The sequence below is a fragment of the Zootoca vivipara genome, chromosome 9, assembly GCF_963506605.1.
Source record: "Zootoca vivipara chromosome 9, rZooViv1.1, whole genome shotgun sequence".
NCBI classification, from domain to species: Eukaryota; Metazoa; Chordata; class Lepidosauria; order Squamata; family Lacertidae; genus Zootoca; species Zootoca vivipara.
The window spans coordinates 73,273,133-73,301,086 of NC_083284.1; the positions used below are offsets into that span (position 1 = coordinate 73,273,133).

General features: G+C 45.9%; 2 protein-coding genes across 3 annotated transcripts in view; one reads left to right on the top strand and one right to left on the bottom strand.

Annotated features, from left to right (window-relative positions):
• DOK7 (docking protein 7) overlaps positions 1-20,796 on the top strand; it is a 29,502-nt gene extending 8,706 nt beyond the window's left edge. For both annotated transcript variants that reach the window (XM_060279045.1, XM_035113334.2), the window contains exons 5-11: positions 2,749-2,868; positions 7,697-7,795; positions 9,265-10,133; positions 14,308-14,350; positions 17,228-17,299; positions 18,348-18,497; positions 19,901-20,796. In XM_060279045.1, the coding sequence (XP_060135028.1) occupies positions 2,749-2,868; positions 7,697-7,795; positions 9,265-10,133; positions 14,308-14,350; positions 17,228-17,299; positions 18,348-18,497; positions 19,901-20,034 (1,487 nt within the window). In that variant the 3' untranslated portion in view covers positions 20,035-20,796. The remainder of the gene's footprint in view (positions 1-2,748; positions 2,869-7,696; positions 7,796-9,264; positions 10,134-14,307; positions 14,351-17,227; positions 17,300-18,347; positions 18,498-19,900) is intronic.
• Positions 20,797-20,811: 15 nt separating this feature from the next.
• Positions 20,812-27,700, bottom strand: LOC132592660 (uncharacterized). The gene is made up of 2 exons (XM_060279046.1): positions 25,104-27,700; positions 20,812-21,707 (listed from the first exon to the last, which is right to left on the bottom strand). The coding sequence occupies exons 1-2, from the start codon at positions 25,816-25,818 to the stop codon at positions 21,133-21,135; spliced, it is 1,290 nt and encodes a 429-aa protein (XP_060135029.1). The 5' UTR covers positions 25,819-27,700; the 3' UTR covers positions 20,812-21,132.
• Positions 27,701-27,954: the final 254 nt, after the last annotated feature.

The window sequence follows — 27,954 nt, forward strand, 5'->3', positions numbered from 1 at the left end:
GTTGAAACAAACCATGGTATATTAAAGGAAACCATGGTCCCCCTGACCCCTCTGAATGCACAGCTGCTTTACAGAAGTCATTTACTGTATTTCCCTGTCTATAAGACGCCCTCATGTATAAGACGGCCCCTATTTTTGGGAACTCCAAATTAAGAAAGCATCCCTCAGCACTACCTGTGTTTAAGATAAGCCCCAATTTTAAACCCTGTCCTTGGATGGAGTCTAGATTCTGAAGGAGGGCTACTCTCCGATCCACACACAAGTCCATCGAGTGTGGATCGGGCAAGTCCACTTTGGAATACAGAATCAACAAATTCCTTAAGCACCCTTCTAGCGGCAAGGACTTGGGTCCTTGGGATATTAAACGGGGTATCTGAGTGCTCTGAGGATGTGGGACTGAGGAATTGGGGTAGTATCTGCTGCAGGGGTATGTTCTGCTCTCGGTTCTCAGTTTCCCACTTGCAAATTGGGGGAAGTAGTTTTGGTGGGGAAGTGTGAGGAGGAAAAGCATTTTGGACCTACTCTTCCTCAGCCTTTCTCAGCTTTAAACCCTCCCATCCTGTTTTGTTCAGCATTATATGCCTTCTAACATGCAGGTTGTGCCAACATCATGTGTAGTTAACCCCAAAATGCATCACATATTGACTCTTCTCAGCTTTAAATTTCACCCCCATCTCCTATTTTAATCAGCACTTGGTTGTGTCAATAATTTTTGCAGACCAGAAAGGCCTTCAGGATTATTTTGTCTTGCATAGCTAGCCCTAAAAGATTTTTAATGTTGACCCAGCGATAGGAGAATGTCCTCAGTTGTCATTAAGCAAATACAACACACTGTCCAAATTGGACATGAGCTGAGGGAGGATAGATAGGAATGTGTTTTGCATACGTGTTTTCTTTTCCAGGCAGGGGCCAAGGAATAAATCTATTAATGGCAGCAATAATAATGTCTGACCAAGAAATGGAAAAGCATTATTCTGCCAAGTAATGTAGGGCATTCATAGGGCATTATAGACATCAATAAATTAGAGGTGAACTGAATTTTTGTGAGGTTTGATTTTTGTGTTGAAATATGAATATTTGATATGGATGAACCTTTCAATACAGCTAAGCAAATCTCTCTCTCCCTCTCCCTCTCTCTCTCACACACAATCAAAATAGTGTTCTGCTGTTTTCCCATTTTTTATGTTAATCACAGTTCAAACAGACCTATGCAAAAGTCCCCCCCCCCAACTGAATGTTTATGCACCAGAGAATTTTGTAGTCCCTTTGGGAGCAAGGGAACTGTGCATTCTCAAAAATTGTCAGAATAAGCTTGGATAATCTCCTTTATACACTTTCTGAAAGTTCCTCTAGACCATATTCCTTGTAGAGAAACAATGATTTGACTCAAAATTGTGCAATTTACCCATTTAATTTCAACTGCCTCTCCAGCGTTGTTTAACATTTATTCAGTGATTGATTTTGCTGATTTTATTAGCACATTCACATTGGGAAATAGTTCATTGCTCTCAATGGGTCTTACCTCTGATTTGGTATTTATAAGGTTGCGCTGTTAAGTTCTGCTCCCTCTCCACAAACCAACCAACCAACCAACAAACCACAGGGCACCTTTTAAACTCTCGAGTCTGTTTTTAAATAAAGCATATTTTGGGGTTTTGCAAGGTAATTTTTTAAAAGAAAGAAATGTTTTTCTCCAAAGGGATTTCCAAGTAAAAAAAAAGATTATTATTTTTAATTGAGCTGTTGGAAGAACAATCTGCTCACTCTGTAAAAATGTTTTTTAATGGATATTTAACTGCTGTCCACTATAATGGCTCCCCCTAGTGAGTAGCAAAGGAGACAGCTATTTTTATGAGTTTGAATTTTCCAAAATTCACCTCAGAACAGGTGTTGGGGGGGGGCAGGAAACAGCTCCCCTGCAAAAGAATTTTGCCTCCCTGTCATTAAAATGTTTCCTAATAAAAATACCCTGTGTAAAACAGCTGTGAACCAGTCCATGTCAGCTTATTGCAGGATTTGGGAGCTACCCCTGTGGACTATTTTAGGGATTGTGTGGTTTCCTGGAGCCTTAATATCCAGATTTCACTCATTTTATTCCCATGTCTAGAACTTGGACAAATATAATGTTTCAGGGGGGATACTTTAAACAGACTGAAAAATTAAGAATAATTTTTGTCAATGAAATAATAAAAAATACTTTTTGGCTTATTTCTAGGAAAAAATAAGTAGTAAAATAATATTTAAAAAGGAAAGGCAATTTCATCTTGAAAGCATTTGGTCACTATTCATTCTAGACTGTAATAATATATTCAAAATGTTTGATAGAATATCAGGTTCTTGTTTCATTGTCTCCAAACCACCGTAAAAAAAGCCTTCTGCAACTATGTGGTTTTTGCTATATTTAATTATTAAGACAAGAGCCCAATAATGTGTTGCCCTTCACAAATAAAAGTTCACAATGTAGCACAAGAAAGCACCTCTTCCTCTCTGGTTCAGGAATTTGACCAAAATAGCAACCACAAGTTCACATTATTATAGTACTCTGTGGTCTAGTACAGAAACACAGGATGGTACACAGGTTAAGAACCTTTGAAATGTGACCCCTTAAGGATAAGGCCTTTCTGGAAGCAATGCTAGAGCCAGCATAGCATATAAATTGCTCCTTAGGTTCTTTTGATCTTGCATAAATATGCCAATGTGTCTCGCATTCAGATTTAAATTTGTCCTAAATGTTTTGCTTTCTTTCAGGGGCTGGTGTTTTTTTTCTATCTTGCACGGAAGGAGAAAAGATCAGCTTTCTCTTTGATTGCATTGTTCATGGCATCTCTCCAATGAAAGGCCCTTTTGGTCTACGTCCGGTCCTGCCAGGTTAGTTTTGGGTGTATAGCACAACTAGCACTTTTTTTTAGCCGGAACTCAGTTCCAGCACCTATCAGGTGGGTGCCATTGCCATTATAAGAGAACAAGGGATGCATTTATGGTGAGTTCTGGCACCTCTTTTTCTAGAAAAATAGCACTCCATGTAACAAGGGAATTTAGCTTGTATAATATATTTCGCTTTGATTGGAATAAGAGGTTCTGGATGCATAAAATGTTTGTCATCATTAAGCATCAAAATACAATTACATGGTCATTTTTCCTTGGATTGTCTAAATCAGGGATGGCCAACTCCGAAGAGACTGCGATCTACTCACAGAGTTAAAAACTGGCAGTGATCTACCCCCTTTTGGGGTGTTCAGGTCAAAGTTGTTTAGGGAGGAGGAAAGCCCTGTTTTTAGGGGTTCAGGTCAAAGTTGTTGAGATTTTTTAGGAAGGAGGAAGGCCCATTTTTAGGGGTTCAGATCAGAGTTGTTGAGCTTTTCTGAGGCGGGAAGAAAGCCCTGTTTTGGGGGGGGGGTGAAGGGCTAAAATGTTGAGCCTTTTTAGGGGAGCCAAAGTTGTTGAGCTTCTTTGGGCGAAGCCAGTGATCTACCAGTGATCTACCACAGACGTCCAGTGATGTACCGGTAGATCACGATCTACTTGTTGGACGTGCCTGGTCTAAATAAATGGTATATATATAGTTGCATAGGTAAAGGTAAAGGAACCCCTGACAGTTAAATCCAGTCGCAAACGACTCTGGGGTTATGGCGCTCATCTCGCTTTACTGGCCAAGGGAGCCGGCGTTTGTCCGCAGGCAGTTTTTCCGGGTCATGTGGCCAGCATGACTAAGCCGCTTCTGGCGAAACCAGAGCAGCACACGGAAACACCGTTTACCTTCCCGTCACAGCAGTACCTATTTATCTTCTTGCACTTTGACGTGCTTTTGAACTGCTAGGTGGGCAGGAGCAGGGACCGAGCAACGGGAACTCACCCCGCAGGGATTTGAACTGCTGACCTTCCGATCAGCAAGCCCTAGGCTCTGTGGTTTAGACCACAGCGCCACCCACGTCCCATATAGTTGCATAAATGTGTATAAATGTTGAAAAGCTAGAGAGGGACCCAACATTAATTTGAGATGTTGACTTGAGTTGAGTTGAGTTGCATCACACTACTCTGAAAATTAACTTGTTAAACTTTGACATAATTGGAAGTTGCCAGGTAATTAATTTTGAAAGTAAAAATTTTCCTTTGCTAGGCAACCATTGAGAACAACATTGCTATTGGTTTAGTTTAGGATCAGGCGAATCATAGGATCATAGAATTGTAGAGTTGGAAGGGACTCGAGGGGCAACTAGTCTAATGCCCTGCAATGCAGGAATCTCAACTATAATAGATGACCATCCATCCTCTGCTTATAAATCTCCAAGGAAAGAGAGTCCACCACATTCTGAAGAAGTCCATTCCACTGTTGAAAAGCTCTTACTGTAAGAAAGTTCTTCCTGATGTTTAGCCGGAATCTCCTTTCTCGTAATTTGAAGCTATTGGTTCAAGTCCTATCCTCCAGAGCAGGAGAAAATAAGCTTGCTTCATTTTCCATGGGACATACCCAACTCTCTCAACCATTCCTCATCAGTCTTGGTTTCCAGACCCTTGATTGTCTTGGTCACCCTCCTCTGCACACGTTCTAGCTTTGTCGAAATCCTTCTTAAATTGTGGTGCCCAGAACAGCACACAGTACTCCAGGTGTGGTCTGACCAAGGCAGAATAGAGTGGTGCCACACCCTGAGAATGGCTAACTGGGAGACTAAAACAAGTGAGGGTAGCCAATGGATCTTAAATCCTTGGTGAGTTAGGGACCTGCCCTGCATGTGAAGACTGGTTCTGGTGGATTGAGCAGAAGAGACCCATAGTGGGTCAACGGTCAAGAAGGCAGTTTCTGTACGTGCTGTCAAGGGAAGTAAGGACAGATGGGGCTCAACCTGGGAAGGCAGCCCATCTAGCAGAAGCAAAACTCTGATCCTAAACCTCTGCTGCCTTGCGGGATATCTTTGGGAGAAGAAAAGTCTCAGGCGTAAACCCTAGACAAATCCAAAGTGGAGTCCCTAAGACAGTTGGATGGCGCCTGGTACGCCTCCTTCCAGCAACTCCTGCAGCCAAGCTAGTCCCAAACATATTGCTCTGCTTTTCTTTGGACCACCTCAGTGAGCTAATAATAATAATAATAATAATAATAATAATAATAATAATACCTTTATTGTCAATGTACAATCTGTGTACAATGAAATTAACCGAGCCTCTCCCCCCCCCCCCGCAAACACTCAATCCCATTGCACTCTGTGTGCTTGTCGCACAACACACCAACCCTGAAAGTCAGTTGCACTATATTATTTTCTGTTCAGCAGCCTAACAGCCCATGGATAGAAACTGTTTTTTAGCCTAGGGCTTGCTGATCAGAAGGTCGGCGGTTCAGATCCCCGGGTGAGCTCCCATTGCTGGTCCCAGCTCCTGCCAACCTAGCAGTTCGAAAGCATGTCAAAGTGCAAGTAGATAAATAGGTACCACTCTGGCGGGAAGGTAAACGGCATTTCCGTGAGCTGCTCTGGTTCACCAGAAGCGGCTTAGTCATGCTGGCCATATGACCTGGAAGCTGTACGCCAGCTCCCTCGGCCAATAGCGCGAGATGAGCGCCACAACCCCAGAGTCGGTCATGACTGGACCTAATGGTCAGGGGTCCCTTTACCTTTATGACTGATTATACTTCAATAGCTCCTGCCCAAGGGTAGAGGGTTAAAGAGGTGCTGGCCAGGGTGTGAATTGTCCCTAAGAATTTTTCTCGCTCTTCTATCTTGATTTCAGCAAGGCCTTTGACAAGGTGCCCCATGATATTCTTGTAAAGAAACTGGTAAAATGCGGGCTAGACAATGCTACCATTCAGTAGATTTGTAACTGGCTGGCTGTCCGTACCCAAAGGGTGCTCATCAATGGCTCCTCTTCATCTTGGAGAGAAGTGACTAGTGGGGTGCCACAGGGTTCTGTCTTGGGCCCAGTTTTATTCAACATCTTTATCATTGACTTGGATGATGGGCTTGACGGCATCCAGAGCAAGTTTGCAGATAACACCAAATTGGGAGGGGTGGCTAATACCCCAGAGGACAGGATCACACTTCAAAATGACCTTAATAGATTAGACAACTGGGCCAAAGCAAACAAGATGAATTTTAACAGGGAGAAATGTAAAGTACTACACTTGGGCAAAAAAAATGAAAGGCACAAATACAGGATGGGTGACACCTGGCTTGAGAGCAGTACATGTGAAAAGGATGTAGGAGTTGGTAGACCACAAACTTGACATGAGTCAACAGTGTGATGCAGCAGCTAAAAAGGCCAATGCAATTCTGGGCTGCATCAATAGGAGTATAGCATCTAGATCAAGGGAAGTAATAGTACCACTGTATTCCGCTCTGGTCAGACCTCACCTGGAGTACTGTGTCCAGTTCTGGGCACCACAGTTCAAGAGGGATATTGAAAACCTGGAACGTGTCCAGAGGAGGGCAACAAAAATGGTCAAGTTTGTGAAGTTTGAAATACATGAATGCATTATTAGCACCCCAAATTTTTAGTCCAAGCATCATTAGTTCAGTTGTATCCCATAGAATGAGACAAACCACCTTGAAGAAACACGATTTACAGGCCAATTCTACAAGTGTTGACTCAGCTGTAAATCCTACTATGCTCAATTGGGCTCACTTTCTGCATAGGATTTCAGCCGTTAAATATTTAGAACATTAACACCATAGCTGCCAAGTTATCCCTTATTTTAAGGGATTTTTCCTTATGCTGAATAGGCTTCCTCGCGAGAAAAGGGAAAACTTGGCAGCTATGATTAACACTCACTTCAAAGTGGTTCAAGAAATCACTGTGTGGTCTTCAACAACCTAGATTTAATTTTGTGCATCCTACCAGATTAAACAAGGGCATGATTGTCACTGAAAGGAAAGTAATATTTGTTTCACCTCCCACTATCTGACAAATGATGAAAATAGCATTGATGTCTAGCAATTCAAATATCTTTTTACAAATGTATTAACTGTAATAATTACTAGAATTCCTGACTGGAAAATGGAAGAACAAGTATTGTCTGCTGAGAAGGAATTATTGATTTATTACCAAAGTGAATGTTTTAATAATGACAGATAGATCTTTGAATGATCTGTATTGAATAAAGTATTGGGGAATTATAATTTCCTCAAATACTGAACTTGGGCAGTCCCATGCTTATCAGTTTGGAAGCAAAATGTACACCCTGCCCCCCACAAAAAAGTAAAGGAGAGGTTTCTATATTCTCAGTCAATTGTCCAGTTGTGTAGAATTTATATTAGGTTGTAAATTAAAGGGGAAATATTTGTTTTACAACCGGGAAAAGTCCCACGTAGAGTATGTGAGCTTCCAGGACTTGAAAATGTTTGGAGATACCAGTTGAAAGGAAACAAGCAAACAATGGAAGTGAAGGAGGGGAGAAAAGGAATTGGCTTTCTGGAACCATTATCATTTTATAGTATCCTGGAGGGAGTTATTAGCAGCTGATATTAAAAACCTCCCCTTCTGATGCTATACGTGAAGATTTTGGGAGGCAGGAAAGAACAGAACTCTGGTACCTGAACCCTCTTGACTATAAAGCAACAAAGCGCTCACATTTAAGGTTGGCAGGCAGCCTTGAACCCTTGATGCTTACTCCAGGTGCTCTACTTAGTCTTAGACTATTAAAGTGGAGGGTTTTGGTTTTTTTACAGCTAAGCCTCAGTTGTGATTTATCATTATGTGTGTTTTTTTTAAGACCCCAGCATAAATCCTGCATGCACAGAAGAGAGAGTGGCCCATGAAGCTTTGCAGTTAGAGAAGCGACTCAGCCTTCTGTCCCATACAAGTTATCATGGTAAGGACAAAGTACATAATCCACCTGGGCATTTGATCCTGTTTTCTCAGGCCTCTGACATAAGGGGTGGTGGCACGTGGGCCACAAGGCCTCTCCAACTGACTCACCAACCACTTCTCCCAGGCCCCACACCCTCTGAGGCCCCTTGCCTTCTGCAGCCCTGGTGGGAAAAGGGGGGCCATGGTTGCCCACAGAGGAGGAGGTTGCTCTCTTCCCTCGTGGGCAGGTCACTATGTTTCTGTGCTATTGGAAAAAGAGGGGAATCTCCATGGGGTGTTTCTGTCTCTTTGATCCCACCCACTGCAGGCTTTCAAGCCCCTAGAAGCTGGCCAGGGAGTGAATGTGTCCCCTTACCTGATAAAGGGCTTTTCCACACTTCCTCTAGCCCCGCATGGAAAGCACTCAGTCAGAGCAAATGGCAATGGCGAGAGCGGGTTTTACTTTAGAAAGGAGCAGCAGGGCAAGGACCTGTGCTTTCTAGGCATCACACAAGCGGAAGTGCGGACGAGCCCTTAAAAGGTAACGGTAAAGGAGCCCTGACTAGTTATGTCTAGTCGCAGACGTCTCTGGGGTTGCGGCGCTCATCTTGCTTTACAGGCTGAGGAAGCTGGCATTTGTCCGCAGACAGTTTTTCCAGGTCATGTGGCCAGCATTACTAAGCCACTTCTGGCGCAACAGAACACCGAAACCAGAGCAGCGCATGGAAACGCTGTTTACCTTCCTGCCGGAGCAGTACCTATTTATCTACTTGCACTTTGGGGCGTGCTTTTGAACTGCTAGGTTTGCAGGAGCTGGGACTGAGCAACGGGAGCTCACCCTGTCACGGGGATTCAAACTGCTAACCTTCTGCTCGGCAAGCCCAAGAGGCTCAGTGGTTCAGACCACAGCACCACCTGCATCCCTGGGATGAGCCCTTAGACTCCTCAAAATAGCTAAAGCTAAAGTCACATCTAGGCCATGGCTTTAGACTAAAGAGATGATGGAATGAAATTTGTCATCGGGTATCTTTGCTGTTCTTCATTCTCCTGTAGCAGTTGTGGGGTACCTATGGCCTGGTGGCCTAATTAGGTTTGGCATGAGTCATAATTTGGTCCACACCTGATGTCACATATGATGTTGGGATGGGGCAGGTAGAGACGGGGCTTCAAAGGGACAACTGGAAGCTTTGTGTGAGCTTCTGCCGGTTCCTTTGCAAGTGTCAATGTCCTTGTCAATGTCAATCAGCTGGATGATGCTGACAGGGTCCCGTTCTGGAATTGGCTGCACTAGGAAGTTTCCCAGTGGAAAATCCCTAATGCAGCCAAGGGACTTGGTTTCTCTAAATTGAATGTTATCCCCCTCAGAGATGTAGTGGTCTAGAACTCCCTGAACTGTCAAAGTCAGAAGTATGGCTGATACCGCAGCTATCATCTTTCTTTATAGTGCAGCCATTTCCACTTGAATCATTAATCTCCTTTCTTTCACCCTAGGTGATGACAGAAGCTTATCAAGTTCATCTTCGGACACAAGCCACTCTGACGCTAGCATTGGGAGCAGGTTGACTATTTGGGCAGACCAGTCTTCAGCCAGTACTTCTCAAGAAAGTCATGGGTTGCCTGCAACAAAGGGAATTCATCTTGGAGAGGAGAAGGCCCATTCAGAAGGTATTCGCAGCATCACCAAACCACCTCCTAAGCTTCTTCGATCCAGACAGCTGCAAGAAATAGGCCGCCAAAGTTCTTCTGATAGTGGGATAGCTACGGGGAGTCATTCTTCTTACTCAGGAAGTTTTTCCTCATATGCTGGGAGCCTGGACATTTGCCGTGGTGATGAATTTGGATCATTGTTGAGTCTGCCGCTGACCCTCCCTTCAGACCAGAACATATGCACTTGCCCACCAGGTGATCACCTGAGGAGCCCTGGCTTGGAGTACCAGGTCCCCAGTTCCCTTAGACATGCCTATGACACACCCAGGAGTTTGCTACAGGTAGCTGCTAAAGACACACAAAGTTCAAGTGCAGATTCCTCATTATCCAAGGGTGAATCGTCTCAAGAAACTAGTGACCCCAAACTGCCATTGCCACATCTGGAAGCACAAGCTTCTCCTGAGCACAGAGGGGAAGGGGGCTTGCAAGCAGCTTTCCCCCAGGAACATGCCAAAGACTCATCGCTTGAGGCAAGCATAGATTTTGTTTCAAGGTGGTCACATATAAGACAGCAAGCACAATTGTTAGATTCTCAAAGTACTGATGTGACAACATTCATTGGGGTCCCCAGCAGCCCGTGTGAACTGTGTAGCTCTCCTTCTGGGACAACACGAGCTTTCTTTTCACCTTGCCCGGTCTGTGGAGGGCTAAAGGTAAATCATTGTTCTGAGCACATGCTGGTCTTGTTTGTAGAATTGTGTGCATTTTATGGGTGGATAAATGCTACTATATATGTGCCAATGGTAGCTGAAATCAGTTACCGTCAGGAAAACACTAACAGCAACAGGTAAATGTTATTTTGTTCCATTGAATTCAGGGTGTCATGCTTAAGGTTGCTGAGTGATTTCCCATGCAGACATTGACCAGCCCAGGTTTGCTGACCTTGTCCCAGGCCTATGTGGAGTTTCTAAGATGGTTGGAGGGCACCTTGTACGCCTCCTTCCAACAACTCCTGCAGCCAAGCTGGGGCCAAATAAATTGCTCTGCTTGCCTTTGGTCTTGTCATCTGAGCAGTCAAGGACCTCCATACACACTGCCTGGGCTTGTGCCCCAGAGAGGTCACTTTAGTGCTGCTATCACAGTGGTTTCGCTTCACCCCTCGAGGCGCACTCCACTGTCTATCGAGACGGACACGTCCCAACGATTCTTTTACCGTTTTGGAGGGCCAAATATTCCGGAAGACAACTGCTAAGTCTGTAGGAGAAATCAGTTTGTTCCATCAGAAATAACTGAACATTTGTTCAAACTTTTATTAAAATAAATTGTGTCGGGCCATTCTGAGATGGCCTGTCTTAGGGTATGGTTCCTGCCAACCAGCTCGTAATTCAACTGAAGATTGTCCCTAGTCCAGGAGTGGGAACCTTTTCTCTATAAAGGGTCAGTGGCACTGGCGGAGGAAAAGGAGTGCGGGGGGAGCACACCTCCCCTGGCAGCACGATCCCAGTAGGGTGTCATCGCAGCTGTGCCCACGCTGGGCACCACACCCCCACAGGCAGCGTACCATGCCCCCAGGACGCATGCCACACCCCTGCGGGCAGCGCGTCATGCTCCCAGGATGCGTATCACGCCCCTGTGGGCAGTGCGCCACACCCACGAGACGTGCACAAGCCCCAACCCCGCCTGCTCTCCGCCCCCCCCCCCCCGGTGCCAGAGCATGAAGCTCCGCCACTGGTCAGTGGTGCAACAGGTCAGTGTGTCTGGCTGTTAACCAGAAGGTTGTTTGTTTGAGCCCACCCAGCGACAGCTGTGGGCAGGATTCCTGCATTGCAGGGGGTCCCTTGGGGCTTCCTTCCAACTCTGGTGCTATGATTCTGTTACCCTCTGGAAAAGCCAGTCAAGGGCTACAACTGATGGTGGGCTAAGCCAGAGCCAAAAATGAGCGGTATTTGCAGCATTTTATAGCTCTCTCTGTGCCACCCTGACTTTGAAATTGGGCCAAGGGTTGCATGCTGCCTGGGAGCCATCAGGCTCCTGGCCCAAGGCATTAGTGTCATTGTACCACTTGCTATATCTAGATGTGCATGTGAAAAGCTTCATCCTTTTAAACAAAAATGATTCAGTTCTTTGTCTCTGCAAAATCTTTAGGTGAGCAGCTCCACAGTACAACCATGCCTTGTTGCACTGGCGTTTTAGCTCCTTGAGAATATGCTTGGTTGAATGTGGCCTGAGAATGAGGCAAAACATGGTGCTTATGCTAGTGAAAAGTTTATTGCAACAGGTTGAGGGAGCATGAAAACTGTTGGGCCAAGTACACTAAAAAGTCTTGAGTAAACGTCATGGGTCATTCATATATATAATTCAGAGTCTGGTTACTGTGCTGGTTAAGAATATATGAAGTACCATAAATGAGGAACTTTAAATATAATGATCTTACTCAGCTGTCACAGTCTTGCTTGTGTCGTTTCCCCCTGCTATTCCTGGCAACTTCTTGACTGGCTGGTTGCTTCCAAAGGCCTCCAGACAGAGACCATTGAGAAGGGGGAAGTTTGGGGTGCCGCTGTAATTTTAGCTTTTCTAATAATAGGGCAGTGGTGTAAAAAGCGTTAGGCAAACTGACCAGCCCTCTTTCAGAATTTGCCGAGGCCTGAGACGGGTGAACTGGAAGACGAGTATCTCTGAAAATGCGCCACGTTAGAAATTAAGTGCTTTCTGTGATTTCTAAATCAGCACATGTTCAGAATACCTGTTGTTAAGGGGAAGCAGTAGGAGAGCTGCTGTATCATGCTTGGCTTACAAGCCACCTTGGGATTTCTGAATGGTCGCTGTTGATAACAGAATGCTAGACAGATGAACTTCTATTGATTGCTGGGACGCCACAATTATTTTCCTGTTCTTATGAGGATGTGGCCTGCATGTGAGGTCCTGCTCTTTGGCTTCAAGTCATTTGTCCCTCATATCTGCTGTGTGGCGGCTGCTTTATGTTTCTCAGTGACGAGGGAGGAGAACTCCAGGCATGCAACAGAGGCTTACGTCTTTATTGCTGCACATATTCCAGGGCTGAGACAATACAGAAATTGGCTTGCTTTTTTCTACATTTAGCAGCGTGGGCCTACTTGCAGTGCACTGGTTTGCATGTAACTATAAACCAAGAAATTCAGTAGTGTCCTGAACTTTCCAGAAGCAGGGGTTAGTGGCTAGTGGGATTGATTTATTCATTACATTTCTATATCCCACGATAACAACTTTCTTGGGCAGCTTGCAATGTCCATAAACTATTAAAACGCATCGGTCACTTATAGAAGAATAAAACATCAGGCTTCAACAGAATTTAAAAGATTTAAGATTAATTTAAAGAAATTAAATAAATTAAAAATGGCTGTGCCTGCCACAAAAAAACTCTAAAGTAGGTGCCAAGTGAGCCTCACTGGGGACAGCATTCCACAGCTAAGGTGCCGCAGACAAAGAGGTCTACTAAAAAGGTAAAGGGACCCCTGACCATTAGGTCCAGTTGTGACCGACTCTGGGGTTGCGGCGCTCATCTCACTTTATTGGCCAAGGGAGCCGGCGTACAGCTTCCAGGTCATGTGGCCAGCATGACAAAGCCACTTCTGGTGAACCAGAGCAGCTGGTTAATAGATATTGTAGTTTAATGTTGAATGAACAGCATGCTGGTGCGTGCTGATCAATAATGCCTAATTTGCTCCTCCTCTGCCCCTGCTTTTGCTGCATTGAGGAGAAGACAAACCAGATGCTTTTTCACATTATATGGAAACCCATCATTTGCCTTTTCCACATTTGTGGAAGCCAGGGCAATTCCTCCTGGAGCTCAGCTGAAGCTGGCTGACCATAGTAAGTCCCCCAAAGGGATTGTTCTGCGGGTGCAGCAATGCTGGGGTAGGACAGGACAGGAGCAGACTTGCACCCATTCCAAATGCCTTTCAGCTCAGCCATGTGACCTAGCAACCCAGTTGAACTTGCACCAGCAAAAATGATAATCTAACTCAAAGCCTTCTTTTAAAGTCTTGTTCTCCCTCTGCCAGGCTCAGGACAGCTCAGCCAGCACTAGCCCCAGTGCTGGACAGAGTTTGGAAAAGGAGTAACTTATGCCTGCTTAAGGGACGTGGGTGGCACTGGGGGTTAAACCACAGAGCCTAGGGCTTGCCGATCAGAAGGTCTGCAGTTTGAATCCCCGTGACAGGGTGAGCTCCCATTGCTCGGTTCCAGCTCCTGCCAACCTAGCTGTTCGAAAGCATGAAGTGCAAGTAGATAAATAGGTACCGCTCCGGCGGGAAGGTAAACGGCGTTTCCGTGCGCTGCTCTGGTTCACCAGAAGCGGCTTAGTCATGGTGGCCACATGACCCGAAAGCTGTACGCCGGCTCCCTCGGCCAGTAAAGCGAGATGAGCACCGCAACTCCAGAGTCATCCACGACTGGACCTAATGGTCAGGGGTCCCTTTACCTTTACCTATGCCTGCTTAACTCAAGGCAGCATTATGTTCTGCTGGCTTCCTATAGTTAGGATTGATCTATTTTTTTATTTAATAGTTATTATCTTCTAGTTCATATGGAGGTCAGTTTCAGCATAAAGTGTTCATCTGTTGCATATATATATAATCATTTACATATGCATAAAGGATTAATCATTCCAAATGTACTTGTAAAATTATTCACAAACAATATTGAGAGCTGGACTAACAGGATTTGAGCTCATGCGAACAAGGTGAATTTCTTATGCTGTTCCTTGGAACTTTTATCAACTCATTGAACATGGTTGGAAATAATTTAGAGAACAGTTTATCAGGTGGAAAAGTTCAGTGTTGTTAAGTTTGCAAGAAACTCATGATAACTCATTCTGTTTCTCTCTCTCTCTGTGTGTGTTTTTAAAAGGAAACATCCATTTTATCATCTGGAATCTTACCAGCTAGCCCAGGTAAGAGGCAATGAGATTTTTGCTAGATGTTGACACCTGTTGATTTCAGTTCTCAGGGAAACGAAATTACAACTTAAGGTCCCAATCCACAAGACTGCAGTATTTATTTTTGGACTTTAAAGGAGACAAAAACAAGTCTTAAGCTTAAGGAGGGTCAAGTATTAATAAATTCACTCTGTATCAAATTTCCCCCCAGCTACCTATATTTACCTTGTCTTAGAGCCCCAATCCTCTTTCTTTGTGGGTTGGGCAAGTATGTACATGCACACAAAACAAAAGCCCCCTCAATATTCCTCCCATTCTTTCCTTCCCATCCCCACCTATCAGGGATTATTGCGACTACTCCTGAGTAACGACCTTCCACATACTTGTCTTTCAAAAGTCTTTATTAGTGCACATTATTTACAGTGTAGTGAGCTGTCGGTTTCATGTCTTCTCATTCCGAATCAGAATCCAGCACTGCCCCCTTCCGCGATTTGGACCAGCATAAAAGCCTCGGGACAGCGAATCTCCTCCCCTTTCTTCTCCTCCTCAATTCCGGAGTCAGGGGGGGGGGGAAGGGTCTACGTTCCGCCTGTGTCCTCTCCTCTCTTTCCCTCTCCCTCTCTTCCTGCCTGTGGAGCAGGGGCTCCTGGATGTTGCCAGAGGTCTGGCACTCCCTTTCCGTCTCCTGACTTTCCTCATCCGTCCCTTCGCTTTCATGACTGCTTGGAGATGGGCTGCTTCTGATGAGAGGGGGCTGTTCTCTATAAGCCCTTCCCCTTACACCACCCCTATAACTTTGCTTCATATCGGGTATATTTTCCTTACGAGTCATGTGTGCAAGCAGATCCTGCGTCTACAGGCTTCAGCATTCATTTCAGTAGGCAGCATGATACATGGAAGCAACCTCCTCCATAGAAGCCAACTGACAAGTTGTGGGTGTGGATCTCTGTGTGCCCGCATTTCCCACTAGTTTGAAGGTTCTAGTTCGTCTTCAAAGTCAGCGAGGTCCAAGGCAGAAAGCATTACAATAGTCCAATCACAGCAAAATCCCCTCGGCTACCTTCAATAAGCATTCCTAGTTACTCTACCTCCAAAGATGAAGAAATAACAGCCCTGTCAGTTGCAGCCAAACCAGCCCCTGCCTCCTAGGCCAAATCAAACTCTCCAGAGTCCAAAGAGATCCAGCCAGAATCACCCTCACCTTTGATTTCTTTTGGCGTGAGCTTCAGCCATGCAGGACTTGGAAGTAAATATGAGGGTTGAAATCCAATATATATCTGAAGGCATTAGCCTTCTTGACCCAAGCTGATCTGTTTTTCCAGAAGTTACTTAAGAACCAAATCAATCATTTTTTTCTTTCTTGAAAAAATAAGTTTCAAATAATCTTTGACTTTATGTTCATTTCTATCTGTAATCTGTTCTTAAAAATTAATAATGATTATTATCACATAATGATGTGCATCTAGGCGCCAATTAAAATAATTCCTGATTGCATTGTTTTACTTGGTTGGAGATGGCTATTCCATTTCTGTTGTCATGCAAGTGGGAATGCACATCTCATTTTGTTGTCCTTGGCTACTAGTCATGTGCAGTGGTTATAATGTGGTAAATTGTGTTATATTTTTAGTGTTAATGATATCTAATGGATATCAGAAAGGCTGCAATAGGAGTCGCCTTATGGGATCAGGGGGCTGCGCGCGACCACGCAAAGGTCGCCCCCCCATTTGATGTGTGGAGCAGTCATTGCAGAATTTTTGTTCCAAAGCAAAGTCAATAGAATAATGACTTTATCTCTCAGTTAGTTCAAAGGTGGGGGGGAATAGTAGGAAGAAGAAACAGGGAATTGATTTATCTGTTACTGCCCCACTGCCATGAATATCTCCACAAAGCAATTTATTTTGAGCAACTGAGCACAATAGAACCATAAATGTAACTGAATATTTTTTAGTATTATGTTGGAGGTGTTTTTAAAATAGTGTTTTGGTCCCTGAAAGCATATAAAGGACAAACTTTACAAGTTGGTAGGCATAGTATTTGGAGAGGCAATTTCCTCAAACAAACCTAGGTCAAAGAAGCAAGTACTTGGTGTTTTTGATGAGATAGATAGTTATGCTTTACTTTTCTATTCAGATAGGAAAGGTTGCCTGTGTGTGGAAAGTCACAGGCATTTGCCTTTAAACTGCAAGTTGGAAGACCTTTTGTGAGGAACTCCATCACAGGAATGCTGGTTTTGGTCAAAGCAATGTTTGCGGTAGTTCTTGGTCCTTGGAGCACCTGTGATGAATTAATTATGTTTGAATTATTTAAGAAAACAAAGTTTAATGAGGAGTAAGCTCCATGAAAGATAAGAAAATCCTGTTTACAGATGATCTTTTGGAGTTCATTTTTATGTCCATCTTATGTGGTACCGATCCTGAAGTGCAGGTTGTAGAAATTGTAAAAAGTACCATGAGAAACTTTTTTTATTTAATAACAGGTTTAACAGTTTTGATTTTCCAGGTGTCCCCTCACATAAGATTGAGGTGAACTAGTCCTTTTTTGAAGCTGTACCATTTCTAATCAGATGTGTCTGCTATTACTGTCATTCAGTTAGGTAGACTGTCTTAAAAGACTCTGGGAAGGTTGCAAGTATCAAAGCACTCTTGACCCCCCATGCATCACGACCCAGTAGCCCACGGTGCAAACTCTTCAAAGGGTGGTAGTATTTATTCCCTTCGAAGTGTTCTTAGAAGCACATAATGCTTCCTAGATAATCTCCATATTTCTTGACTGAGCAACATTTTTTAATCATTTGCAAGGAAACTTAAAAGAATTGAGACATGTGCATTATATTACTGTCCATATTGTTGTTTAAAATTGGATCAACAATGTATCGATTTCTGTATGCTCTAGGTCCTAAAGGAAGCTATGAATTTATGATGCCACCTACAGAGTCTGGAGCGCCATCTGATCCTGAAGAAGCTGGTGAGTAAACTGACTTGCAGCAGAGTACACAGACGGGTGGTGATTTCATATGAATAGGCAGACAGATCCAGTTCAATGGGTGGCGAGGGAACACTCCAAATGACACAAGGCATTGGACAAACCCTTAATGGGAATATGCAGAAATTCAGTTCCAGCACCTCTCAGGTGTGTGCCGTTGCCATTATAAGAGAACAAGGGAGGTGTTCATGGTGAGTTCTGGCACCTCTTTTTCTTGAAAAATAGCACTAGGGATATGATTAGGGCCCAAGCCAGCACTTGCTGGAGGAACAGCGTGAGCTACTTCCTAAATTCAAAAGCCATGAACATATACGGATAGTTCCCATGAGTATTACAGGGCATACCTCACCCTAAGAGAGTTTTGTTTTCCATAGAATACCCAACTTTAATCAGACTTTTGCCTTGCCTAGTCCTCATTTCCTCACTTCTAAGCACATATCCTTTGTGGAGAATCTGTAGAAGTTCTTTTATTCATGTTATTCCACTGCCCTTTACCAGGTAATTTCCTCCCAATGCAAATACAAGCTTCAAAGGAAGGAATGTCCCTCAGGACCATAACAGGGGAGGAAAGGGTTATATTTCCCACCCCCACCTGCTGCAATCATGATCATTATCATTGCCCCCCCTCCAGTTGATGCTATTTGCATTTTTTAAAACTTCCACTGTAAATGCAAAGGTGCACTTTAACATCACGTCTAGTTTGATCCTCAGTACCTGCAGAGCAAGGGCACTTTCAAAATGCAGTCCTACCCTCTCATTGTAATACAACCGACAGCTGTATGCACTCTGGGTGTGCATGGAAGTCATGTATGCTTGGGTTGGCAACATTAATTTCCAGCCATATCACAAAGGAGAATCTTTTTTTCCTATGTTGAAATGAACGGGGTGGGGGATTTTAGGCAGGAGAACTCCATGAGTGCATGAATTCAAAGATTTCCCTTCTTGTCTTACACCCAAGTTGATTTCTTTTTACATCTTCAGGGGGCTTAAGTTAACGTATCTTTTAAAAGCATGTTCCTTCTCACGGCAGGGGCAGTTGGGTATTCAGCAGACCTACCAACAGCTGATCGATTGCGTGGTGAAATGGCAAACTATGTTAATATTCCTACAAGCCCCACATCAAAGAAACAGCTTCATTATATGGAGTTGGAACTTCAGGAACCTAGTACAAGCATAAGAGGTAAATATCTTTGAAAGCAACAGAAGCAGGTTTCTGTGGTTTCTGCATAACATTTTAGGCTGTTCCAGGGACCAAAAGGGGCTTTTGCAAAGCTACACTGCCGCACGGTCACCTTTCACAGGTGTACCAGTCACTGCTGGTTATTGGGTATTTGCTAGCTGCAATAAAGTACTGTTAACATGCTGTATTTTTTCTCATTTATTTCAAGTAATATACAATCTCCAACCATTTAAGAATGAATAGGTCTGTAAAAATAAGGATTACACAGTGCTACCATTCATATGGATAGGGACCCAGGTGGTGCTGTGGCTTAATAACCACAGAGTCTAGGGCTTGCTGATCAAAAGGTCAGCAGTTCGAATCCCTGCAACGGGGTGAGCTCCCGTTGCTCGGTCCCAGCTCCTGCCCACCTAGCAGTTCGAAAGCATGTCAAGTGCAAGTAGATAAATAGGCGGGAAGGTAAACGGCGTTTCTGTGCGCTGCTCTGGTTCACCAGAAGCAGCTCTGTCATGCTGGCCACATGACCCGGAAGCTGTCTGCGGACAAACGCCGTCTCCCTCGGCCTATAGAGCAAGATGAGCACCGCAACCCCAGAGTCGGACACGACTGGACCTGATGGTCAGGGGCCCCTTTACCTTTACCATTCATATGGATACACAGTTGACTAGAAAGTGTCACCTATGGAGAAATAATTACTGGGTTACTACTGTGAAACCCTGGGGAGAAAAGTGAGTCTATGCTGGTTTCAGAGGTGTCATCACTTCCAGATATGTGATGGATGGAATAGAGAATATTTTAAACAGATTTGCAGCTAATAGAGAAATATGAAGCTAAGGAATCAGGCTAAATTTCAAAGCCATGTTAATAAACTGAGGTTTAGTTGGTGGAAAACTCTTAAGCTAATCTTTCTAACTGACTACAAATTAATTGACAGGAAGACAAATTCCATGATAGGGATTTATTAAGTTTGTTTGTTTGTTTGTGCAGCAGCACCTACATGCACACATTTCACAAAGAACAGGTATGACAAGTCAGCACTCCAAGGAGCTTATAAGCTGAAACAGACAAAAAAGGAAAGAAGGAAGGAAGGAAATGGGGACATTGGTAGGCAGCGAGAGACTAAGTGATTATTTCAATTTCACATATATTGTCTTAGTTATGGTACACTGCAACATTATGTTGTAGATTCCACTTGTTTGTTTGGACTCTGAGCTACAAGAGCTGAACTGTTTCTTGATGCTATGTTTTCCAGTAACAAAGATCATAACTTTTATGTTCTGGTGTGGGTATTATTATTTGTGCTGTCTGCGACATCAAACTGAGTATTATTGTCTTGTTACCTAATTATCTTAGGTGAAAGTACATGAAGATGTTATAACCATGGCAATGTTTTTCTGCCATAGGGAGTGGATCAACTAAATATGCCCAGATTGACATTGCAGCAACAGAGACTGCCCACAAAGTAGGGACACAACACGCTCAGTTCAGAGAAGAGCGCCTGCAGGAGCTGGAACAGAAGAAGAAAGGCTCCTCATAGCTGCCCCTAACATACTACTTGTAAATGTTTCACGAGTGTATTAATTTAACTAAACGCTGCCATCGTTTTCAGATTTATACCAGATTCATTCCAATCTATTAATTTCCAATTGGAAAACTGGTAGCATGGGGTGTGTGGGTTTCTGTGTAAAAACATTGGTTGTACACATGTATGATAGATCACTTATGCTGTAATTTTTTTTACTATCTTGACAAATCAGGTATCAAATACAAATGATTTTCAAACTGTGGCATTTAATTTAAAGACATTTGAATGTGTTGTGTGTTAACAAGGATGTACATGTAGCTAAGTATACATTAAATATTGGTCTATACAGCATGCGTATTGACAAGAATGTTGTGTTTTGTTAAGAGTTAAGGTAGCTTTTCATGCTGTTTTTCAAAAGTCAAAGACAGATTTCTCATAAGGAGAGCAGATGCAGCTTTAAATTGCCAGCTTCTATACTTCTGCTTCTTGGCAACTCTTGAGTTGTATAGGAAACGTAACCATTAATTACAATGAAGCAATAAGATATTACTGAACTGTTTCTTTTTAGTTGTTGCAGCAGCAACACCATTGCGTAACAAGGCCCCAAGAAATCCCAATAACTCACAACGGACACAATAATTATGGTTTGGTTTTTGGCATTAATTTTGGCCACAACTTTATTTAAAATACAAATTAAATTCGAGTGTTGGCTTAGGCTTTGGTTAATCCTTCTGTCCACCCTAAGGGACAGGACCATTTCCATCTGACCACTGGGTCAGGGCCATACCATCTGACCATTTGGGTCAGGACCAACTCCGACTTACCTCGCGGTTGGTAAGTCAAGTAAACACCCCAAGGGATTGGAGGTACGGTTTCCCAGTACTCTCCTTCCCCCAAGGAGTGTTCCCCGAGGCTCGGCTCTGTAATGGACACACCATCCTTGCTTAAGGCCGGATGATGGACTAGAGTCCCTGAGCCCCAGGATTCCTTTAACGGAATACTTCTATAAGGAGCAAATAATTGGGGGATAGGCCTATAGGCCATGCCCCTCCAAAACCATTTAACCAAAGCCTAACGGCCAAACAAGCCGCCTCGGCTTGCCGCCAACACTCATAACCCTAGCCATCTTTTTAAACCCTCTGAAACATCCCTCAACCAGGTGTCATTCCCAACCGGGGACAAATGAACTCCATCGGGACGAAAGAGGGAAGTGGCCTTAAATGTGATATCCGGGTGAGAAATTACAGACCCCCCTAACTCTAAGACCAACTTAGAAATTGCATTGTTAACGCGTTTTCTGGCCTTTTCCGTGGCAGCCGGGCAAAGGCTACCCTTCCACTCAATGCGCTGAAGCAGCTGGGACCATATTACTGTAACACCCGGCATCAAAGTCCTTAGATGCGTCAAATCAGACTCCATGGCCAAACGCAAAGAAAGAGAGTCCACATCAGGGAGGTCATTTTCACCCAGCTGCAGAACCAAGGCAGTAGGGAACCCAAGAGCAAAAACCTCGCGGCGGAGCAACGGGAGGAGTTCCCCCCATCGCATCCCTCTCCTGCCCATCCAGGTCAAACGAACGTGGGGTGGAAGGCCGAGCTGGAGCCCCAGGGTGGATTTGGCGGCGTGGTCGCCCGCCCAGTGGACAATGGAGTGCCCAACTATCCAAATCCGCACTTCCTCAGGGCCTGAAGAGACAGACAAACAAGCAAATTAGCGACGCTTCCTCACATAGGATTTGTAAGCATTGGACTTCCACCGCCCCAAGTCTTTGATTCTGTCTACCGACAAACCCCAGTGGGTGGCCGTGGTGGCAGCCCCGATACGGAATGAATGAGGAGCGTAATCAGCGGCCGAGCAACCGCACGCCGCTATCACTTTCCTCATGACTCTCGTGAATTGTTGTCTTGTCAGGGGAGCATTATCAATGTGTTTAAATAAGGGCCCGTCTCCTGGAGGCCTAACGGCCAAGTATTTGGAGACGTCCTTAACTGGGCAGGGGCCCCTCTGTCCTGTAGCAGGCAAACGCATGGCTGAGCCCCTGCCCAGCTGATCAGTTTTCGAGCTCCCAATAGAGAGCAACAATTCCGAGGGTGAAAGACGGACATCCTGTAATAAAAGACCCCTAGAGGAACCTGGTCGGATTGCCTCCCTAACTATCTCACCTATTCGCAGTGCACCAAAGAATGCCACCGCAAACGCAGCTGAAAATAGGCGGGCTTCGTACTTAGACCAACAGACTGACCTCAACTTGACGCGCATTGCGCAAAGGAGGTCAAAGGTGATGGGCTGTCTTGACGGTGGACGGGGGGGATGCAGTCTACCCCACCCCTCCAAAGCCTTGCGAACCACAAATTTAGCACAAGGGTCCTTGTTGAAAAACAATTTACTGAAAAATGACATGGCGGCAGATTGTAACTTAAGCGTCTTAGCCGCCCTACCCAATTGAAAAAGGTGCGCCAGATACTGCAACACCTGAGACGAAGAAGGCCGTGCCGAGCTCTCGACTGCGATGGACTGCTGACGATAAGTTAAAAAGTCAGTCCAAGCTTTCTGATAAGCCCGCAAGGTGGAGGGGGAAACTGAAGCTGCTACTCCCTGCAAAACTAGCAGCTTCCAAGGTTCCAAAGACGATCCGGGAAAAACTCCGGCTGTGGCAAGGCGTCCGGAACCAACGACCTGAACCGCTCCATCTGAAAACGTGACAGGGCGTCAGCAATGTCGTTAGAAACCCCCGGCACGAAACGGGCTGAAAACATAATGTTAAAACGAAGGCACTGCAATACAAAAGCCCTAAGAAGGGTGGATACCCTAGGGGATTTGGAGGACTGTTTTGCCAAGACGTTGACGACGGCCAAGTTGTCCGACCAGAAACAGACCCTGCGATCCTTGAATTCGTTCACCCAAATATGAACAGCCACTGCTATAGGAAAAAACTCAAGGAACGTTAGGTCGCGCGAAATATCGGAGTTCAGCCAGGACAAAGGCCAGCGCTGCGCACACCAGTGACCATTCCAGTAAAGGCCAAAACCAAGTGACCCGGCTGCATCTGAATTAACCTGGAAGTCATTGTGGAGGTTCAGGACATCCTGCCACAATGACACACCATTAAAGTCACCCAGGAACTCTAACCACATCAGGAGGTCTGCCTTCTCATCCTGCGTCAACCGCAAATGATGATGCGGTGAACGCAGGCCCACGGTGCATTTATTCAACCTAGCACAGAAGGGGCGTCCAGGCGCCACCACCTTGCAGGCGAAGTTAAGATGACCCAGCAGCGACTGCAGCTGCCTCAAAGTCACTTTTTAAGGCAATAACATCTCATGAATGACCTCCTTGAGCTTTGAAATTTTTGCAATAGGCAGGCTAGAAGTCTGAGCTACGGTATCCAACAGGATACCCAAATATGTAAGTTGCGTGGTCGGGCCCTCGGTTTTGTCCGCGGCCAAGGGGACACCTAGTTCCCCTGTGAGCTCTTCAAAGGCCTGCATCATGGCGACACAGTTGCCTGAATCAGGGGCGGAGCAAATCAGAAAATCATCGAGATAATGCGTGACCCCCTGCAGACCAGTTTTAGACCGAAGAGCCCACTCCAAAAAAGTGCTGAAAGCCTCGAAAGCCGCACAGGCTACAGAGCAGCCCATTGGCATGGCTTTATCAAAGTAAAATGCGCCTTCGAATTGAAATTCTAACAACCAAAAATCCTGGGGATGAATAGGTAATAGCCGGAATGCCGACTCAATGTCGCATTTCGCTAGTAAGGCTCCTTGACCGAATCTTCTGACCATCTTGATAGCCTGGTCCAAAGATGCGTATTTGACTGAACATAGTTCAGGTGGGATCACGTCATTCACAGAAGTGTCAACGGGATGTGACAAATTGTGAATGAGCCGGAATTCGCCAGGAGCCTTCTTCGGTACGATGCCGAGGGGAGAGAGGTGCAGATTGTAGAAAGGAGGTACATCAAAGGGGCCAGCGATACGCTGGAGGGAAATTTCCTTATTGATCTTTCTGCTGACCACATCGCTCAGCTCCCTCACTGACTTCTGGTTGCGAGGATTCCGTGCAACGGGTGGCGAAGCTACCGGAATCCGAAAGCCGGAAGTAAAACCCTCGCGAAGATAGGCCGCGGCTTCCCTATCGGGGTAAGAATGTAACCAACGAACAAGAGCCGGAACGCGGATGGGGGACCGGGCCAAGGAATAAAGCAGACTATTGTGAAGTGGTTGCGGCCGAGGGGGGGGCTGGGTGAGCCTGGCTAGCAGAGGCTCCTCGTGGCCTCCTGAAGCCCCACCTGCCTCCGCGAAAGGGCCGCCGGCCCCCAAAACAATAGGCTGCTGGGTGATTACCGCCGCAATTATCACACTGGTGAGCATAACTGCAGGGTTGGCGTTGACAGAGACCTTTATTGAAGTCCCAACAACGCCGCCTATTGGCCAGCTTGAACGCCGCGGCCTTGGGCTTTTCTTGCTCAGGGAGCTTTTTGGACATTGACGGGGCTACATAGGTCGTCCAGACATCCAAGTCTTTCCGGTCCCATCTTGCGGAATAAACCTTGGAGGCTCGCCGACGAAAATGTTCGTCGTAAGCGATGGCCGCCGTTTCCCCAGCCATCGTAAACACGGACCTCACTATGGACATGTAGACCATGAGATGCAGTGATCTCCTAGGGTAGGCGGCCATCACTACACCTGCGAAGACCTGAAACCCATCGAGCCAACGCTCGAAGTTACGCTCAACTCTCTTGTATTTGACCTTCTTTTTCGAATAGGAAGTGGTCTTCCCTTGTGCTGGGGTTTCTTCTTCGCGGGGCACCAGATCAAAAATATCAACATATTTGCCATCCAATATGCACGAGCGCAACTTGGAGGACAAATGGCTGCCAGGGATTATGTCCCTGACACTGTTCGGGGGGATTGTGGTTTCGGGCAAAAGAACGCCATTAAGGCATTCCTGCACTGCCCCGCATTGGGCACGATGGGAGTTAGCTCTTCTATCCCATATCCATTTTGGCAAGCCAGAAGATTCACCCAGACCCCAGTACAAGCCGAGAGAGGCTTCAGAATCCTCAGAACTCGACGAACCTGACGAGGAGGTAGTCGTCGAATCCTCCTTACGACGCTTCGAACGCTTCGTTGAGCGACGTTTCTTATGGCGTTTACCGCCGCGCGATACTTTGGCTGGCACCGGGAGGGGGTCCCCGTCCGAGGAAGAAGTATGCTGAATTTGTCGCGATGCGGCGACTGCGGGCTGTGAAAACATAAGAGGTGAGACAGAGCCCCCCGCCCCGTCTGCCCCTCCCGCCTGCGCAACCTGAGTGGGACCCTTGGCGCCGGCCCCCTTTGGCCCGCTCTTTCCGGGCTTCAGGGGCTGCTTCCCCTTCCCCTGCGCAGCAGGCGCTGCGAGGAGCGGGGCCACCGGAGGGGCAGGCACAGGGATTCCCGAAGGTGGGACAATGTCATCCAAATCACTAGAAGAAAGAGGAGGGGAAGAAGACTCTGAAAGGACCAAATTAGGAGGAGCCTGTGATACTTGCGGCCCTGCGGCAGCGGAAGGTTGCACCGCTGCCGACTGCACAGCAGTGGAGGTAGATGGAGCTGATGCGGCGGAGCGCTGAATGAGAGCATCAAAATCGGCGTCAAATTGGGCCAAGGCCTGTGGGTCAGCAGCCAGACTTGCTCTGATCGTCCTCACGCGAACAGACGCTGCAGGATTCTTAGAACGCGCAGCCTGGGCTGTTTTGGACCTCCTGTCCTTGGCCGGAGCTGGCATTTGAGGTGCTGCACTGCCGTCAGCCATCCTAGTCAAGAAAGGTTAGATCAAAACACAAACCAAATGGTGAACTTCTGAATCAATTAAATATTAACAGTAGACCAAACTCAGCAGCCTATATTAAGTCTGTCAGGACTAATAAAATAAAATAGAAGGAAGGGAAGGAAATAAATTAAAAGAACTAAAATAAAAGAAATGAATCAAATAACCAAACAAATAAAATAAAATTAAATAAGAACCGTTTAAAATTAAATGAAAATTAAAATGAACTTAAGTGAATTAAATAAATTGAACCAGATGGAATGAAATGTCTGCCAGTGGCGGGCCAACAGCACACACCTGATATGCTAATCAAATCAGCAATTTGAATTAACACAGGATGCCTGCACAGGCAGGCCAAATGAACCACTTAAATTATTAAATAAATAAATAAAATCAAATAAACTGTTTAAAATTAAATGAAAATTAAATTGAAACTAAATTAAATAAGTCAGATTGAACCAGATGAATTAAATTATATCAGCCAGTGGCGGGTCAACAGCACACACCTGGTCTGTTAATGAAATAAGCAATTTGAATTAACAAAGGATGCCTGCGCAGGCAGGCCAAATGAACAGCTTAAGAATTAAAGGAAACCGCCTGCGGTAGCAGTAACCTTCCACAAGAGGGAGCCAATCGCCCACTAAAAGCAACAGCAAATGCTCTGCATAGGCTCACCACAGCAGCAAAAGCCTGAGAAAAAAGAGCGCGAAAATGCTGCAGCCAAAAGGGCGATTCGCGCCCTTTTTAGGCACGCCCGCCAGGGAGCCAACCACCCCAGGGGAGGCCCAGACCGCCCCAACCCCCCCAGGCAGCCGGGGTTAAGCCCCCGTGCAAGGCGGGATAAGGCTGGAAGAAAAATTGGCGCGAAAAAAGGCGCCGAAAAAATTGGCGCTCAGCGCCGCCCCTGAGCGCGGCAGACCGTCCCCAGGGGTCTGAAACAATGTGGAGGGGGAAAGAGGCACCAAAACAAGCCTCCCTGGCGAGCCTGCACGCGCGAAGCGCGCGCACACCCCCCCCCCCAAGCAGGGAAGGCCGCGCCACAGCCGCGGCAGTAAAGGACGTCGGAGCGCCGGCCGCCTCCTACAAGAGGGCCGCGCTCACAGCCCCCTCTGCGCCCGCTCGCTAGAGCGCCGAAACAGAAGGAGGGAGGGCTAGAAAATGGCGGCCGCCAACAGCGAATTTTACCCAGGCGACAGAGCGCCGGCTGCGCCTGGAACGGCCGCGCACGCAAACCGCTCAGCACCCGCTGGACAAAAGGCCCTAAACAGGAGCGAGAAGGGCCCGCAGGAACGGCTCAGGCCCCCGGAGTGGCTATGAATGAGTGTATTGGGGCCGGAAAGCCCCCAGCGGAGTCACCCGCCCTCCGGAGCTCAACCAACCCCCCAGGAAAAAAACCGCCCACGAAGCCACAAAATTACCCAAAAAAACAACAACAATAATTGCAGAAAGGTAAGGCCGGAATAAAAAGGCTACCTTATAAAATCGGCTTTCAAGGTGGGGGGAGGGAGGAAAGGGGGGGGGGATGAAGAAAGGAGGCTTCCCGGCCATGACGGCCGTTGAAGACGGCCGGCCGTTGAAGCACCCTGGGGGCAAGGGAGGGGGAAGGGAAGGGAAAAAGGAAAGGCAGGAATGTATAAAATATGTTGAAGCACCCTGGGGGCAAGGGAGGGGGAAGGGAAGGGAAAAAGGAAAGGCAGGAATGTATAAAATATACAATCTAACTTAAAACAATTGACTAAGAAGGGTGAAAAGAGAAAAGGACTGAAAAGAGCGAATATGACCGTTTTAAAAGTCTCTTGAAGGAGCAGGAACCAGCGGGAGTGAACCAGCGATTCGAAGCTTCTCCAACGGACTGGGCAAAAACGAAAGTGAGCGGTCATTAAGTTAGAAGTGCCTGTCAATCAAACTCAAGGCACGCCCCGTGACTTAGCTTAACATTTTAACCCACCCCCTCCCAGATTTCTCTCAGGCCTGTCCGCAAATGCCACTACACTTTATTGAGTGTAATGGTCCTTGCCAGTGCAGGCAAAGCCTAATCGTATGGCAAGTGAAGCTTTGCTCCACTTCCCAGGAAAAGATATACAGGAAAATAGGCTCACACATCTACTTGCTACTTGCCTG